Source organism: Malaclemys terrapin, chromosome 11, assembly GCF_027887155.1.
Source record: "Malaclemys terrapin pileata isolate rMalTer1 chromosome 11, rMalTer1.hap1, whole genome shotgun sequence".
Classification (NCBI taxonomy): Eukaryota; Metazoa; Chordata; order Testudines; family Emydidae; genus Malaclemys; species Malaclemys terrapin.
The window spans coordinates 48,544,399-48,561,100 of NC_071515.1; the positions used below are offsets into that span (position 1 = coordinate 48,544,399).

Consider the following 16,702-nt stretch of genomic DNA (forward strand, 5'->3'; position numbering starts at 1 on the left):
CAGCAGTCCATTCAGGACCTCCCTTTTGAGGATACTGCTCTATTTTCGGAGCAGACGGACTCCAGGCTGCATGGCCTGAAAGATTCCCTCACTATGCTTTGTTCCTTGGGCCTCTACATGCCTCAGGTCTCTAGGAAACACTTTTGGCTGTCAGCTCCGCCTAGATTTTCGGGTCCACAGCAGCAGAGCTCCTACAAGAAAAAAGACGGGCTTTAAACGCTGCCAGCCTGTTCTGTCCCCCTCGTCTGCCTAGTCGGGCCCTGTGCATAATTCAGGGGGCCATCAGCAGGCGTTTTGAGGGTGAGCCTGAGGACAGAGTTCCAGTCTTGCCCCAGGATCCATCTCCCCGTCTATTTCTGGACCGTGTCTCTTTTCCTCCCTGCATGGGCCAAGGTCACCTTGGACTGCACAGTGCTCAACACCATAGCAGTTGGCTACACCCTGAAGTCTTCGTTCTCCATTCCTCCCTCCTTTCCTGTCCCTTTTCTGGGACCCTTCTAACGAGCATCTTCTCATCCAGGAGGCGGAATCCATCCTATGTCTGGGGGCCATGGAGGAGGTTCCTCAAGATATGAGAGGAAAAGGGTCTTACTCCTGGTACTTCCTAATCCTGAAGGCCAAAGGGGGCCTCAAACCCATCCTAGACCTGTGTTGCCTCAATAGATATCTCAAAAAGTTGAAGTTCTGTATGGTCTTCCTAGCCTCCATCATCCCCTCTGGATCAAGGAGTCTTGTATGCCACTGTCAACTTAAAGGATGCCTACTTCCATATTTCTATCTTCCATGGTCACAGGAGATTCCTCCATTTTGTGGTGGGGCCACTATCGGTTAATGGCACTGCCCTTCGGCTTATTTGTCTGCTCTGAGGATTTTCACGAAGTGCATGGCGGTGGTGGCCACTTACTTGAGGCACTGAGGCATTCAGATCTATCCATATCTTGACGACTGGCTTGTCAGAGGCAGGTCACAGTCCCAAGTACAGCACAGCCTTTCTGTGGTACAAGTCACCTGTCGGGAACTAGGCCTGCTTATCAATGAACAAAAATGACTCTGATCCCCGTTCAAAGAATAGAGTTTATAGGAGCAGTACTCAACTCCATGCATGCCAGAACTTACCTGCCGGAGTCCCGATTCCAAGCTATGTTGAATTACATTGCACATGTCAGAGCCCACCCACTCATGACTGCCTGGGTATGTCTCAAGTTACTGGGTCACATGGCAGGGTTAACCTATGTGGTTTGACATGCGTGGCTACAGCTCAGACTTGTACGGCTGGCATCGGTCTTCTCTCCCAGCAGACACGATTTGGACTTGGTGGTCACAGTTTCATTGAATGTCCTGGCATCTCTGACTTGGTGGACAGAACTGTGAATTGTTGTGGAAGCTCTGCTCCCATTGGTAACATTGGTCTCTGACACATCGGATCAGGGGATGGGGAGCCCACCTTAGCAACTGCAGTACCCAAGGTGTCTGATCTCAGGAGGATTGTTCCCTCCACATAAATGTCAGGGAGCTCAGGGCAATAGCCTGGCTTGCCAGGCATTCTTCTCCATCTAAGGGGGAGAATGGTACACATTTTGATGGACTATACAGCTGTAATGTTTTACATTGATAAGCAAGGTGGAGCTTGCTCTTCTGCCCTGTGTCAAGAGGCTCTTTGGCTGTGGGACTTCTGTGTGCAGCATGCCATTCATCTCAAGGCTTCGCACCTCCCGGGTACCCGAAATGCACTGGCGGATCTCCTCAGCAAGTCCTTCTTTTCTTGCCACGAGTGGTCATTCCACCCAGAGTTCGTCAACATGATCTTCCGAAAGTGGGGGACTCCCCAGGGGGACCTATTTGCGTCCAGATGGAACAGGAAATGTCAGTAGTTTTGCTCATTTTACGGACTAGCCAGTCTCTCCCTGTCTGACGCCTTCCTGCTCCCATGGACGGGAACACTGCTGTACACCTTCCCGCCGATACCTCTGGATCACAAGGTCCTTCCTGCTGAAGGCCAAGATGGACAAATTGAAGTTCATCCTGGTAGCTCTGGTGTGGCCATGCCAGCACTGGTTCGGCACGCTTTTTGACCTCTCGGTGGCAACCCTGCCAGAGCTCCCACTTTGATCAGACTTGCTCTCACATAACCAAGGACGTCTGCTCCACCCAAACCTAACGTCACTGTATCTCACGGCGTGGCTTCTGCGTGGCTGTGCGGAGGAACAGGCCTGCTCTGAGTAAGTCCAACACATCCTGTTGGCTAGCAGGAAGTCCTCCACCAGGGCAACTTAGCTGGCCAATCTCTCTCTACAGTCCATCTTGGATTATCTGCTCCATCGCAAGCACCAAACCTGGTGCTATCAAGGCTCACAGGTCCTCCTTTCGAGCTGCTGGCTTTGTGTTCTCTGCTGCTCCTCTCTGCTTCTCCTCTCCTGTCTGGTGGACCTGCAGGGTCTCCGAGATTAGAGCGTTGATGTCTGAACCTCCTTATACAGTCCAGCTGCGCCTCCACCCAGCGTTCTTACCTAAGGTGCTGTCACAGTTCCACAATAATCAGGACATCTTCCTACCAGTTTTCTTTTTGAAGCCTCACAAGCCGAACGAGGAGTGTTGGTTACACTCTTTGTATGTTAGGTGGGCCTTAGCCTTCTACATCAAGAGGACTAGACCCTTCGATAAGTCAGCGCATCTCTTCATCTCAGTGGCGGCGGGATGAAAGGTCTGCCCGTGTCTGCTCAGAGAATCTCCTTGTGGATAACTGCCTGCATCAGATTCTGCAGTGAGCCTTCAGGGGTGTCGCCTCCGGTCATCGTGATGGCCCATTCCACTAGAGCGCAAGCTTCATCAGCGGCCTTCCTCACGCAGGTACCGATCCAGGATATCTGTAGAGCCGCCACCTGATCTTCGGTTCAGACCTTTGCATCCCAGTACACCATCACCCAGCAGGCCCAGGACAATGCCAGCTTCGTCAGAGCAGTGTTGTAAGCAGCACGACTATGAATTCTGAGCCCATCTCCAGGGATACTGCTTGTGAGTCACCTAACATGGAATCGACCTGAGCAAACACTCAAAGTATTAAAAACGGTTACCTACCTTTTGTAACTGTTTGTTCTTCAAGATGTCCATTCCATGATCCGCCCTCTTTCCTCACTATCGGAGTCAATGGCAAGAAGGAACTGAGAGGGCGCTGGGCTGGCGGTGCCTCATGCCGGTGCGTGAGTGCAGGACTCCAGCGGGCACTAGAGCCAGCCCTACGGATATCATTAAGGAAAAAAATCTCTGGCAGCCATGCACATGGGCACGCGCACACCTAACATGGAATGTACATGAGCAACACATCTCAAAGAACAACAGTTACGAAAGATAAGTAACTGTTTTTTCAATGGGTGACCAGGACATATGATCTTCACAAGCTTAAAGGGATCACTGTCAAGGTTTTAACTTCACCTGTGTTAAAACTACTGTGCACATAATGTTTGCAGTATCGGACATAAGGTTTCACTTGTCACTTGGTAGTGGTAATAAAACAAAATAAAAAAAAATCCAAGTACAGACAAATGTCTGAGTACAGAGCATGTGATGTCATAAGGTGTGATGATCAAAAGCGTTACCCTTTGCATGCATTGATACAGTATTGCATTGGGGGGGGGGGGGGAAAACAGAGGAAGGAATAAAATCAGCCGAGAGAGAGATTTCAGTAAGAGCCAATGCTGGACCTGTGTGAAAAGCTGCAGAAGTATGGCTAGATCTCGTTTATGTCTGGGCAAGGAACAGATTCTCCCCCATCCTGCTCCACGGATCATAGACCCCCCAGCCCAGCCCCCCAGCCCCATGAAGCTTTTCTTTGTCACACATTTTCCTCCTTGACTTCTTCTTTAGCTCCATGCCATTTTCCAAACTTAAACTCTTTGGTATTAAAGCCTTGTACAGCTCTCTGCCTCTGTCTGCATTTCAGCACTTATTTCTGCTTCCCATATCACACCCTCTGCTCTGCCAACTACATTTGTCTTTGTTGTTCCACTTCTCTTCTTTCCATCTCTTATCTTCATGTCTCTCCACCTGCCTGTGAGCTCGAATATTATTTATATTAAGGTACCACCCAAAAGCCCCAATCCTCATGGGTCCTCGTGCCAGGCTTTGTATAAATAGGTAAGGCACAGTATCTGCTCTGGAGAGCTTAAAGTCTAATTTGAAGTGAGATAGAATAAGTGAGTGTGACAGACAATAGGAGGGAAAGGTGGGAGGAAAAGGTAAGACCACATGGGTATGCAGGTTGGCTGTTTTACAATTTGAGGTTCTAGACCATTTGAAAAGTTTTGAGAGGGAGAAATCCAAGCAGCCTGGCTACTGCCTAACCTCACCATGTCAGAATTCTTGTACGCATCACAGCAGAAGTGGGTCATGAAGTAGGAGAGGATAGCTGCCTTATGGATAAGGGAGGAAGTTCCAGATATAATAGGCAGTTGTAAGAAAGCTCAAATACGTATGTGGGAGAAGCAGACAAATGGGCATTCAAGGCTGGCAGTTACACTTGCCCCTCAGCTCACTTCTAGTGTTCCAATCATCTCTTTGTTGATCTTTTGAAGTCTTGCTTAAAAAACACTTCAACCTTGTCTTCCACTGCTGATCTCTGCTCCTGCTCTGTCAGCTCCTTCCTTTCCCCCCCACCTTATTCACAATTTAAAATAAATAAATGGATTTACCAGCTTCATCCTCAATCTCAATCTATTTATTTTAACAAAGAAAAGCTTAAGGAGTGACTTGGTCAGTCTATAAGTATCTACATGGGGAACAAATATTTAATAATAGGCTTTTCACTCTAGCAGGGAAAGGTGTAACATGATCCATTGGCTGGAAGTTGAATCTAGACAAATTCAGACTGGAAATAAGGCATAAATGTTTAACTGTCAGAGTAATTAACCAATTCTTGGTGGATTCTCCATCACAGCCAATTTTTAAATGTAGATTGGATGATTTTTCTAAAAGATAAGCTCTAGTAATTCTTTGGGGGAAGTTTTATGGCTTTTGGTATACAGGAATCAGCCTAGAAGATGATCCCAATGATCTCTTCTGGCCTTGGAATCTATGAATAGATTACAGTTCACATTAACTTTGTTTTAACCCTCATCTCTCCCTTCCCTGCCCCCTCTTATTTTGTCTTCATTTCCTTTATTTTTCTGATATAGGGCCAGATACTGCTACTCTACTCTCACTTGGCTGAGCTCTGTACCTAAGTAGGACTGCTGCAGAGTAAGGAACCAGCATGAGGAAGGATGGCAGTATGTGGCTTCTAGACTGCAATCTTTTCATGGCAGGGATTCTCTCTTTTTGGAAAAGCCCCATGAAAATTTGTTACTATCTAACTATCAATTATTATAAAGAGAGAGAGGACTGTGGGGAAACTGAAGAAACAAGAATAAGAAAGAAGAAAATGGCTAGAAGGAAAATGACAAATAAGAAAGAATAGAATTAAATCAGGTTCTCCTAGGGTGTCAGGTGAAGATGCTGTATTAATGAAAATTCTTCTGGAACAGTAGGAGAAGGAGGAGGCTCCTCCAGCAAGAATAGGAGCCTGCTATGGTGGAGCCAGAAGGCACAACAGATAATCTGTAAACTTTCTAATGCTTAGAGATGGATTTCTCTGACGCAACATTTAGTGCTGACAAGACGTACAAGGAGTTTAATGTGAATATGTTTGTGCATGTAGATATATTGCAATTAGTTTTCTTTTTATTCATAATTTATTGAATTGCCAGTAGTTTCTATGACCTTCATAAACTGTTTAATTTTACCCGCTGAGCTCATGATCTTAAGCAGTGTTTTTAATCCTCAGGTAAATTGATGACTCCTATTGTCCCCCCCCTCCCATTCAGAAAAAACATGTACCAGTTGCAACTGTAGCACTGTAAAACTAAACATTTTTTAGTCAACTGTGCTTCTGTTTTACATCAAACCTACCTCCCTACTTGAGGCTTTCCTCCATTCCTTCACTGCTTGTCTGGCTTTCTTTAAAAGTGAAGAAATAAAAAACACACATACAAAAACATATGTTCACATACACTGATAGGTAAGGCTTCAGCTTCTATTACTTCCATTGGTATACTATTCAATGCATTAATTACCCCCATGTGAAGAAATTTCTCCAGAATGCACACTCATCTTCAGTCTGCATCCTTTTTTTTTTTTGTCAATTTCTTACCTTTCAAATAGTTTGACATCCAACGTTTCTGTGTTGTTCAGAATTTCATAGCCTTCGTGCATCTCAACACATACTTCTGTTTCTGATTAACATTTAATTGCATTGGAATGTTGCCTAATGGTTAGGGTAGGGAACTGGAAGTTGGGACTCTGTTTTATGCCTAACTCTGTCACTGACTCTGTGTGTGTGTGTGTGTGTGTGTGTGTGTGTGTGTGTGTGTGTGTGTGTGTGTGTGTGTGTGACCATGGGTAAGTCACTTAACTTTTCTAAACAGTTAGTTCTCTTTAGCCATTGGTAAAGTAAGCTCAAAAGGTAGTGAGGTTTAATTAATATTTGTAAATTGTGTTTTGCTTAGAGGATGAAATGTATTATATTCAAAAGGTTTTTAAAAAATAAGTTTGATCCTACATAACTTACTCACTAGAATAATCTAGTTCCATTGAAATGAATGGAATTACTCACAGGAGTAAGTATTGTGGGTACAGGTTTAATTATTTCAGAAGTCTTATTCTCATTGTGTTCATCTTTTCCAATTCAGTAACCTTAAAAGATTGTGATTTCTTTACCCTATTGCACAGTGTCATTCTTATTTCCAATTATATTTCTACAGGGTTATGCCCTACTGAATTTTTATGTAAAACATATATTATTTCACATTTACCTGTTTTCTAGTAAGAAGTCACCATGCAACTTTTTTTTTTGTTTAAAAAAATTAATTCAAATGAGCCCTTGTTTTCTGTTGTATTTTAAAGTATATAATCAAGTATTGAAAAAGATAGAGGAAACAGGTTTTTTGTCACGCTATTCCTGATCCTTCCACCCTTTTGTGTGAAGAACATTCATGATCACCTGGCTTTGCAATTTATCCCATGGATAACACGATCTCACATGTGAACGACAGTACCACTAGTCTTTGCATCAAACAGCAAATCTGGAAGAGGTGCTGGGGAAGCCCTTTCTGCACTGACACAGATGTTTGTGCTCTGAAGCTTGGATATACTGGCACAGGCATTGTCTTGGTTATGCTTACCTGCACTGCAGCTCTTGGCACAGCCGGTGTTTATACCCATTTTGACACCATTGGCTCTTCTTGTGCTACGATTGTGGGATGGGCCTAGAAATGAGTGCTGTTTGGATTTTAGCAGATTAGTGAGATGCTAAATACATATCCACAGAGGGGAGAATAATACAGTGACTGTGCCCTGCAGGAACTGATATCCCCCCTGATTTCAGTAGCTGATTAGAACTAATTACTTTCAGGAATCCTAAAGAGCCAAGATTGATAAGGTACTTGGATCAGGGTCCCCTTACAAATAGAATTGCCATGCCATGCCGTGCTTCCTGTTCTTGATGAGCTGGTGGAAAAGGCATGGAGGACACCACACCTCTCATTTTCCCTTTGCTGCAGTAGATGGAGAAAAAGTATGTCTTATCCAGAGACAGTGCCAGTGATGTCTTCCACCGGTACACTCCAGTGTGAAAGATTGGTTGTTCAGGTGGCTATGGTCAGTGGAAGGACCAGCCAAATTCTCAGCATTGTGCCCTGGATCACAGCTTTGATGTTGGTACTATTTTTTGTGTGTGATGTCTCTTTGTGTTGTCTGAGAAATGCAGATGTGCTGAAATTGCATGGCCAAAGATCAGGTTTGGAAGGTGGAAGAAGTCTCATACATTGCCAGAGTTTATTTCTTGAGAGCAGACCCATGAGAGAGAATATGTTGCCCAGGATGTGGTGACTTGTTTGAGCGTCAGATCTGGGGACCATTTAATTAAGTAGATATAGTGGCTGGAGCTGCTGGCTGATGAATAAATCCCTGGAGGTACAGGTTTCAGACATAGACTTTCCCTTTGGAGGCAGGAAAACAGTGTGGGACATTCAGCAGTACCGTGTTGAGCAACCAGGTGTAGGTGGTTCTGCAGAAGGCAAAGATGATTACAGACACCCTTCATTCTCTGTGGTCATTTCTCTGAAGCCTCCAATTATACAGCAGGAAAATGAAACATTAGTGGCTGGAAGGTGTTAAGATTTGTTGCTGCCCTCCCCTGAGACCCAAACTGCACCTGTACTACGGGGCACCAGAATAAATGTTTGAATTTATTAAAAATTTTATTGGTACAATTTTCATGTAGGGACAAAAGGACAAACTGTCTTAGTTGGGACACTCCTTCTAATAAATACAGAGGAGACTGAACGTTCTTCATGCACCAAAGAGGTCCATCAAGGGGATGCAATTACCATTCTGATACATAGCTAGGCTGTGGTGATGGGGGATTTGATCTTTAGAAATAGCTAAATATGTAATGGCCATTTGAACTGTTTTGCAACATGTCTTCAGGATGCAAAGATGTAGGATCTCATGACGTATCCAAATAAAATTCTGGTGAGTGCTGAGTCTGTGATTACGCTGTATATTGGTACCAGTGTTGTTGTGGTGTCAGAAAGGTCCTGGCAGCTAAATTTAAATGATCAAGAAGGGTCTTAAGCATCTATGGTAGTTTTTCTGAAATGTTTCCAGGTGCACTCCCAGGGTCAGACAGACTTCAGATAGAAACTTCAGGGTCTCAAGGTGTGAATGAGAACATCATGTGAAGAAGCAGCATTTCATTACATTTGTTAAGCACTGTGGGTGAAAGGCCTAGGCAGAAGGGGTGGGCTCCATGTTAATTGCAGTGGAATCAGACATCTGTCATAGAAAGCTGTGACAAGGTTTGTGAGAATTATTTAAACTAGGCACTAGGGGGAAATGGACAGGCACTAAGGAAAAACTCAGGTCAGACAACAATATCTGCTGGGTATTTCATTAAAACAAATGAATCTCTGTATGGCTGACATAAATGCCTGAAAAATAACAAGGTGTCAAATAAAGGAGATAAATATAGGCAAAGGTCAAAAATGAAAAACTATATATCCATGTGGAGGTGAATAAGGAAGAGGGGATGTATATTATTTGCATTGCAGTGGTACCTACATTACCCAATCAGGGACACATTGTGCTAGATGCTATATAAACAATTAAAAAAAGACGGTCCCTGCTCCAGAGAGCTCATAAACTAGAATTATGACAAGATACAACTAATAGAAGAAAGAGATGAAATGGTGCAAGAATGAGAGCTTTAATAGCAAAAATTTTGAAGTAGGTAAACTAGAAGACCTAGTAGTGGAATAGGACTGTGGTGATAATAATTATTATTTGTATTACCATAATGCCTATGAGCCCTAGTCAAGGACCTGGACCATTGTGCTAGGTGCAGTACAAACAGAGAAGGTCCCTGCACCAAAGAGTTCATAATCTATGGGTACATCTACACTACAGGGGGGAGTCGATTTAAGATACGCAAATTCAGCTACGTGAATAGCGTAGCTGAATTCGACGTATCGCAGCCGACTTACCCCGTTGTGAGGACGGCGGCAAAATCGACTTCTGCGGCTTTCTGTCGGCGGCGCTTACTACCACCTCCGCTGGTGGAGTAAGAGCGCCGATTTGGGGATCGATTGTCGCGTCCCAACGGGACGCGATAAATCAATCCCCGAGAGGTCGATTTCTACCCGCCGATTCAGGCGGGTAGTATAGACCTAGCCTAAGTGAAAAATGACAAGAGATGGATGCAGACAATCGGGGGAGTGTAAGGAAACAATGAGATAATATTGGTTATAGACTACGACACATTTCTGAAATATGGCAGAATTATGAAAAAAATTGAAATACTATAATTGCCAGCTCTAACCTATGCAAAAATGATAGATTAGATTGTAGAAGTGGCAGGGCAGCAGTGTCATTAGAAGAGTCAATAGAATCTGAGAGTTTTAGTGGAAGAAAACATAGTATAATCTGTATAGATGATGAACCCAAATCATAAGAATAAAACTATGCTAGTATGTTTATTACCAGTCTCCAGATTAGGGCAAATGATATTGAGTACTTAATGTGGAGACTAGTGGTATTGAGTATTTAATGTGAGGGAGGTGGGAGGCAATTAAATCTAATAAAGCGCTAATAATGGGTGACCTACCTCTATATAAACTGCTCGTGTCTCAAAACAGAACAGTATTTAGAAAAGCAATTCATCAATACGTTTATCTGACCTTCTTGGACCAGGTAGTTCTGGAGTCCACAACAGAAGAGGTGGACATGATTTGTTTCAAAAGGTAACTGCAGTTGAACCACTAAGTGAGACCACCGTATAATGAAGTTCAACCACAACGTGGGAAGGGTCATACCAAAAATTAGTGCTTGCATTTTAGAAAGGGGTATTTTGTTTTTAAAATTAAGCCAATAAAAAAATGAAAAAATTAAAATCTTTACTCAGCGTGGAGGCTATCTAAGAAACTATATCACTGTCACAAAAGTGTGCCTTTAAGCAGTGCCTGCCTCAGAGCTAGTCCTTTCAAGCATGACGTTGAGGTGTCTGTCAGATGAGGAAGTGCCAAACAGCAGCCAGGCACCAGGACTTCATGATGATATTCTCTAAGAGTTCTGAAGGAACTTAGGAATGAAGTGGCTGAGCTGCTAATAAAAATATACATTCTCTCATTAAAATAGACTGTTGTAACAGATGACTTGTGGGTAACAATTGTACCTGTCTTTTATATATTTATAAAAGGTATTAGGGGTGATTTCTGGGAATTACAGACCAGTGTGCCTTGTGTTACTACTCAATAAATTGTCTGAACCAATAGCTAAATAGAGAGTTATAAAACACCTAGTTGAACATGATATGTTAGAGACATACCAACATACCTTCTGAAAAGGAAAAATATAATTTTCCTTTCCAATCTACTAGAATTTTTGTGTGTGTTCCAGCAGAATATTGGATACAGAAATACCAACTGGTGTACATGTAATTGGACTGTGATTTTTTTTTTAGCAGGATAATCACTAGTTGATACCCATTGATTGAAGTGCAGATTACTCTAAGTAAAAGATTTCTGAAGCTAATTTTCATACAGCTTGTTTTATGGCTCCAGAAAGATTTATAGAATCTTTTGGAAGTTTTGGACTGTAGTACCAAATACCAAACTTTAAATACTCAAAACCTGATTTAGATTTTTTGTTTGTTTGTTTGTACAAAGCCTGATTTGCATGTCCTCCTATTGAAGTAAAATGGGAGTTTGCTTAAGTCAAGACTGCAGAATACAGCCATATATAAAGGATAGACATGGCAGTATTGTTGTCAGTTTTGGTCATGCAGGGCCCATGGGTTATCTCTGATCCTGCACCATTATCTAAAGGGAATAGAAAAACGTTCGACTACTAAAATAATTACAGAGATAAATGCTACATCTTTTTACCATCTTTTATATTTCAAATTTTTTATTAGGATTGTTAATATTTCCAGATAATATCTGTATTTTATAGGAAGTGAATGGCAATAACAGAGGATACTACATGTAAAACTACACAACAGTTGTTTAAAAAATGTGAAAAGATTGTATAAACTTTCTATAAGCATGGGGGTTGGGCTTCACATGATTAGCATCTGTTTTTGATAGTACTATTTCAAGTGTTGTTTTTTCCCCTCAGGACATTTATTCAGAACAGCTGGGGATCAACCGTGTAACCTGTCCACAGTGTCGAGTGCCTTCCCAATGGTCAGCCACCCAGTCTTTGGTCTACATACAGCCAGCTCAGGGCATTCAGAGTTTGGTGGCTTGGGAACACTTGGTACTCCCACAGCCTTAGCAGCACATCCCCAACTAGCACCTTTTCCAGGTAAACATCTGTTACAAAGAATATTCAACCTTATGAAGAAGAAACAATGAACTGACCTAATTCAAATAGACCGTGATTTATTTTACATCAACAAGCAAGGTAGAAGAGGTTCAACTTTCCTGTGTTAAAGACCTCAAGATTTGGGGCTGGGCAAGGTCCAGGAGATTCCGGAGTGTAATTTACAATGTGAGGAAAGGAAAACATTGCAGATTGGCTGAGATTATCACTAATAGCCTCTCAAGAGTGGTCCTCTAAGAACCACTGTAGTGTGTAACAGAAGTAATAGGTGTTCTTGCCAATATTGAGGTTTAACCAGACAGACACTTGGGTTTTTTTTCCATCTTAACATGCCTTTGTTTCTATTAGGTGTATATGTTCATCACAAACAATAACATTGGACGGTATTTATTTAATATTGAGAAAAGATGCAAGGGTAATGGAGCTATTCTCCCTTTTTTGGGGTAACTTTTTCAATTGTGTTTTCTGTCCGACACCTGTAATAGTGAAAGCTCTAACCAAGCTCAAGAGATAATGGTTGATTTTAGTTGTCCTTTGTCAGCTCAAGCTGTGATTGTTTGATAAGAACCATGAATTTTTTCTTCACTTCGGGGGTCAAGGACAATGGGTAAAATTTTCAAAAGCACTTTAATGACTTAGGGTGCCCATGTCTCATTGAAAGTCAATGGGACTTAGGATCCTAAGTGCCTGTCACTTTTATAAATGGGACTTGGGTCCTGGATCCTGTAGCTAGTTTTGAAAATTTTACCCCAGGTGAATAGGTACCTACAAATTGTCAAGTTGTAGCAACTCAGTAGGGTCCCAAAGTATGAAACTACTACAGACACTGCTTTAGGGTAATGATTATTGCTGCTCTCCCTTAGATAACTGTTGTTACTGGTAATACATTTTTATTCATGGTGTCGTCTTGTAAAATCTGTACAATAAGCTCTAATAAGCCCTATCCTAAACGAAATTGCAGAATTCTGTGGGAGATCGTTTTTTTGAATGAACAAGATTATGTGCTCCAGAGGCATCTGACTTCCAGCTTAAGGTGTCAGATATTCTGCTAGTATTTAGAACTCTTTAAATCCCCTCTCTGAGGAAACAAAACCTCATATCTTAATACACATTGAGCATCCTAGAGAAGTGTGGGTGTCAATATTTGTTTCCTGAAGATTGCAACAGAATATTTTCTCACGAGAAAGGGATTTTCTTTTCTAGGGACTGAACTTTGTGTAAAGACTGTTTAAAAAAAAAATAGAATTTGTAAGAATAGAATTCTACCTCCAAAATTCCACTTGGCTTACTCATCCTCTCTTGATAAAAACCCTGAGCAAGCCTTATAGCTAGTTCTCTTGTCATCTTTTACATTGTTTGCCAAAATGACCTAGTTATATTTTAGAGATCATATCAATAGAACAGAAGTAGAATGTTGTCACTAGATAAAGGTTCACAACTAGACAGAGGCAAGGCATTTAGAGGAAATGCATGTTGAGGTGTAGTCTAGAAGGTTAAAATTATATTCAGAGCAGGAGACCTTGATCCTGGGACAATATTGTAGTTCAGTGATTTGTCTCTGTTATGCTGAATGATTCATGCAGCAGTAACCATTTTATCTACTGGATGTTGGTGCAATAGAATGACAGTTACTTACTGTAAGCCTTATTCTGAGAGATGTTGAACATCCACATTTACCATAGATGTCAATCCTTTGTGTTTAAGAAAATTGTTTATTTTACTTCAATGAGAGTTGCATTTCCTCAGCATCACTTAGGATCAGGCCCTAAATCATTACTTATCTGCTTTTCAGTGATGGTCTTGGAAAAGAGACCTCTTGGGTGCTTCAGTTAACCCGGAAGCATCTTATCTATAAAGGTACAGTTTTTTTATGACTAAGATTGTACATAGAGAGAGTTTTAGTTTTACGTTTTCTCAGAGAATTTTGCTTTGCTGTCCTGCTAAAAGACTGTCTTGAGTTCATACATCCCATTTGGTATAATATCAGACAATATAGAAAGTTTACATAACTATACATAGCTATATAACTGTACATAGCCATTCTTTGTCATTTGAATCTTTGAAGGTGGCACTTCACACCAGGGACAAGCAATTTTATTGCTTGGTATTTGTGTTATTCCATCCTTTGTGTTGCCCTGTCACCATTCTCTTTGTGTTCCCTTCTTAGCACACGGTAGTGCATTCTCTTTCTCAGGTAGTCTCCACATCTTGATACATCTCAAATATTCTTACCTTTTCCTGAGCAGTAATCACCTTCTTCCACCACATTTTACTGTGAATTCATTGCTCTTTGTTTTGTTTAAATACTCCATATTGAGTGACCCTATGGCAGGTTATAAGCTCAGTGTATTTGTCACCAGCATTGGTCACAATCCAGTTTTCATAACCATTAATAGTGTCAGCCAATGAATGTAAAACGTGACATGTAATCTAACCTTCCATTCCAAATGCTCTTCTTGAATAGTAATTCTAAATGACTGTTTAAAATAAAAGGCTAAATTCTACTCTCAACTACACTGGTGTAAATCAGGTGTAACTTTATTAATTTCACTAGGGAAATTGACATCAGTGTAAATAACAGCAGAATTTGCCTCCTGTTGGTACAATTTCTATCTTCATAGTGTATTGAAGTTGGTGCCATCTCTTTAAAAATGAAGCATTCCTGTGGATGGAGCAATGGATTCTTCAGGTTCTCAACTTGATCTCACGGAACTTATTCAAAGCTGAAGCATATGCTTGCTGCTTTTTTAAAGTATATTTGATTTTGTTTTTTTAAAAGCATAATTGCACAGAGGAACCCTTAAAGGAGAAATTTCCAAGAGGAGGACATTAATTCAAAAAATGACATGAGTTAGATATAAAAGGACTATTTGTCATCTAGTCTATCGTGTTACTTGTGCAGATTGTTCCCTACTGTGTATTTTCTAGTGCTCTGTCAGTCTATACTTTTAATCATATTGGTAATAGGAATTCCAGTATTTCCCTTGGAAGCTTACTCTATAATCTTATGCTCCATTGGCCTGATCAGCAACACTGAGAGAGGTTATTTGGGTTTTTTGTTGTTGAGTAAAACAGCATAATTATGTCTTTCCTTACTGTTGAACAGCCCAATCAAAAGAGCTGCTACCACCACTTAAAACAACAAAACAAAACAAAACAAAAAAAACCAGTGTGGCAAGCCATGAAGGGAACTGTAAGTTCCCTGTCTCTTTCAGAAGTTACAGTATTTTATGTAGCAGTACACACTTGCTTAACTGCTTTGTTTTATTAAGTCCAGACTTTTTTTGTACTTATGTCATATTTGCATTTACAGATCTTATTTCTGTCACTCTTTTGTTACAGGTAGTACAAGATCATGACCCCCCCCCCCTTTTATTTAAAAGAAGATTCAAAAAGGTCTTCCCCTTGCCAAAACATGAACCAGTTGTTTTACCAGTTTTGGGGGTGAGTGGGGGGTGGGTGGGGAGGAAGGATGTCTTTTTTTTTTTTTTTTTAGGAAAGGAGCTTGTTCTTTTAACAGTTTTTTTTATTCCTTTAGAAGTGATGTAAAAGTTCTTTTCTGGATTATGCTGTGTGTTTTGGTTTGTTGCTGAATAAATGTGTTCACTCTAACAAGTGTTCTTAAATTGGCTCCATTGCAGTAACACCAGCAGCTATTACAAACTATGGCCCTGATACTGCAAAACAGTTGTCTTGGGCAGATCCGTATGCCATCATGGATCCCCGTACAAGCTCAGGCATCAACATTGTTGGGCAGTGAACGGTGCACAAGTTGTCTACCTTGCTAATAATCTCTTCATCAGAGATGTCTGTGTGTCTGAGGTGCTGTATGTACAGTATAATTGCACTGTTGTTGTAGCCAAGTTGGTCCCAGGATATTAGAGAGGGGGTAATGTCTCTTATTGGTCTAGTTTGAGTGCTCTATAAGCTCAAATGCTTCTCTTTCACCAACAGAAGTTGGTCCAATAAAAGATATTACCTCACCCACCTTGTCTCTGTTTTATGTACAATATTTAATATATAGTATTTTGGGGACTTTCCAGGTGAAAGATGCCACAAAAATTCTAAGATGCTGTTCTGTTTAAAATTCAATTATTTTGATTACTAAGGGACCATGTCAAATGGTTGTATATTTGATCTGCCTAAAAAGAGATTTCATGAATTATTCAAGACTAAAATTGGTTTCCTGTTTTGTTAGTAAAACAACAAACAATGTTACATTATCAGTTTATTTCAACGTTTTCAAAGTGAGATTCTCCTCCCCTACTCAGGCCTCTTTATGTTGTGTAGAAGTGCAGGAGTGGCATAAATGAGCCCTTACAGCACTTTCTGGCTATGGGAGGATACCCCCCTTCCCCTTGTGCATACTCTATAAAAACAAAGACAATTAAAAGATTGCCTTTTAAGGACCCTTTTTTTCAAGTGTTGTTGTAGGGGGAAAGCTGAGGCAGGGCTGGGGGCACAATGGTCATGTCTGGGGCAGAGCTGTACAGATTCCTGGCATCACTGTGTACCACAGGACAGACCCAGTCTATCTCAGTTTGGAGAGGTCCCCAGGGATGTTCAAGTTACGATAGAGAACTCAGAGTAGATCAGAATTGGGAGGGTTCACACCTGACATAAAGGTACCTTAGCACCTTGTCTCCCTGGCCTGGGAGTTCTCGGGTGCACCTCTTAAGAGGCTCAGCATGGACTCACTCTCACTCTTCACATGGCGGATGATAAGCATGCAAAAGTGACCTGTGTTTCCTGATGGTGTTCTCGAGCACCAATGTAATTTTGGTGTGGTCGC

The 16,702-nt window shown here is 41.5% G+C and overlaps 1 protein-coding gene across 24 annotated transcripts in view; it reads left to right on the forward strand.

Moving 5' to 3' along the window:
- Nucleotides 1-16,702, forward strand: part of BAZ2B (bromodomain adjacent to zinc finger domain 2B) — a 272,137-nt gene that overhangs the window by 130,124 nt on the left and 125,311 nt on the right. For 22 of the 24 annotated variants that reach the window (XM_054043380.1, XM_054043386.1, XM_054043395.1 and 19 more), the window contains one exon: nt 11,704-11,892. The exons of the other annotated variants lie outside the window; for them this stretch is intronic. In XM_054043380.1, coding sequence (XP_053899355.1) covers nt 11,704-11,892 — 189 coding nt within the window. The remainder of the gene's footprint in view (nt 1-11,703; nt 11,893-16,702) is intronic. 24 annotated transcript variants of the gene reach the window in all.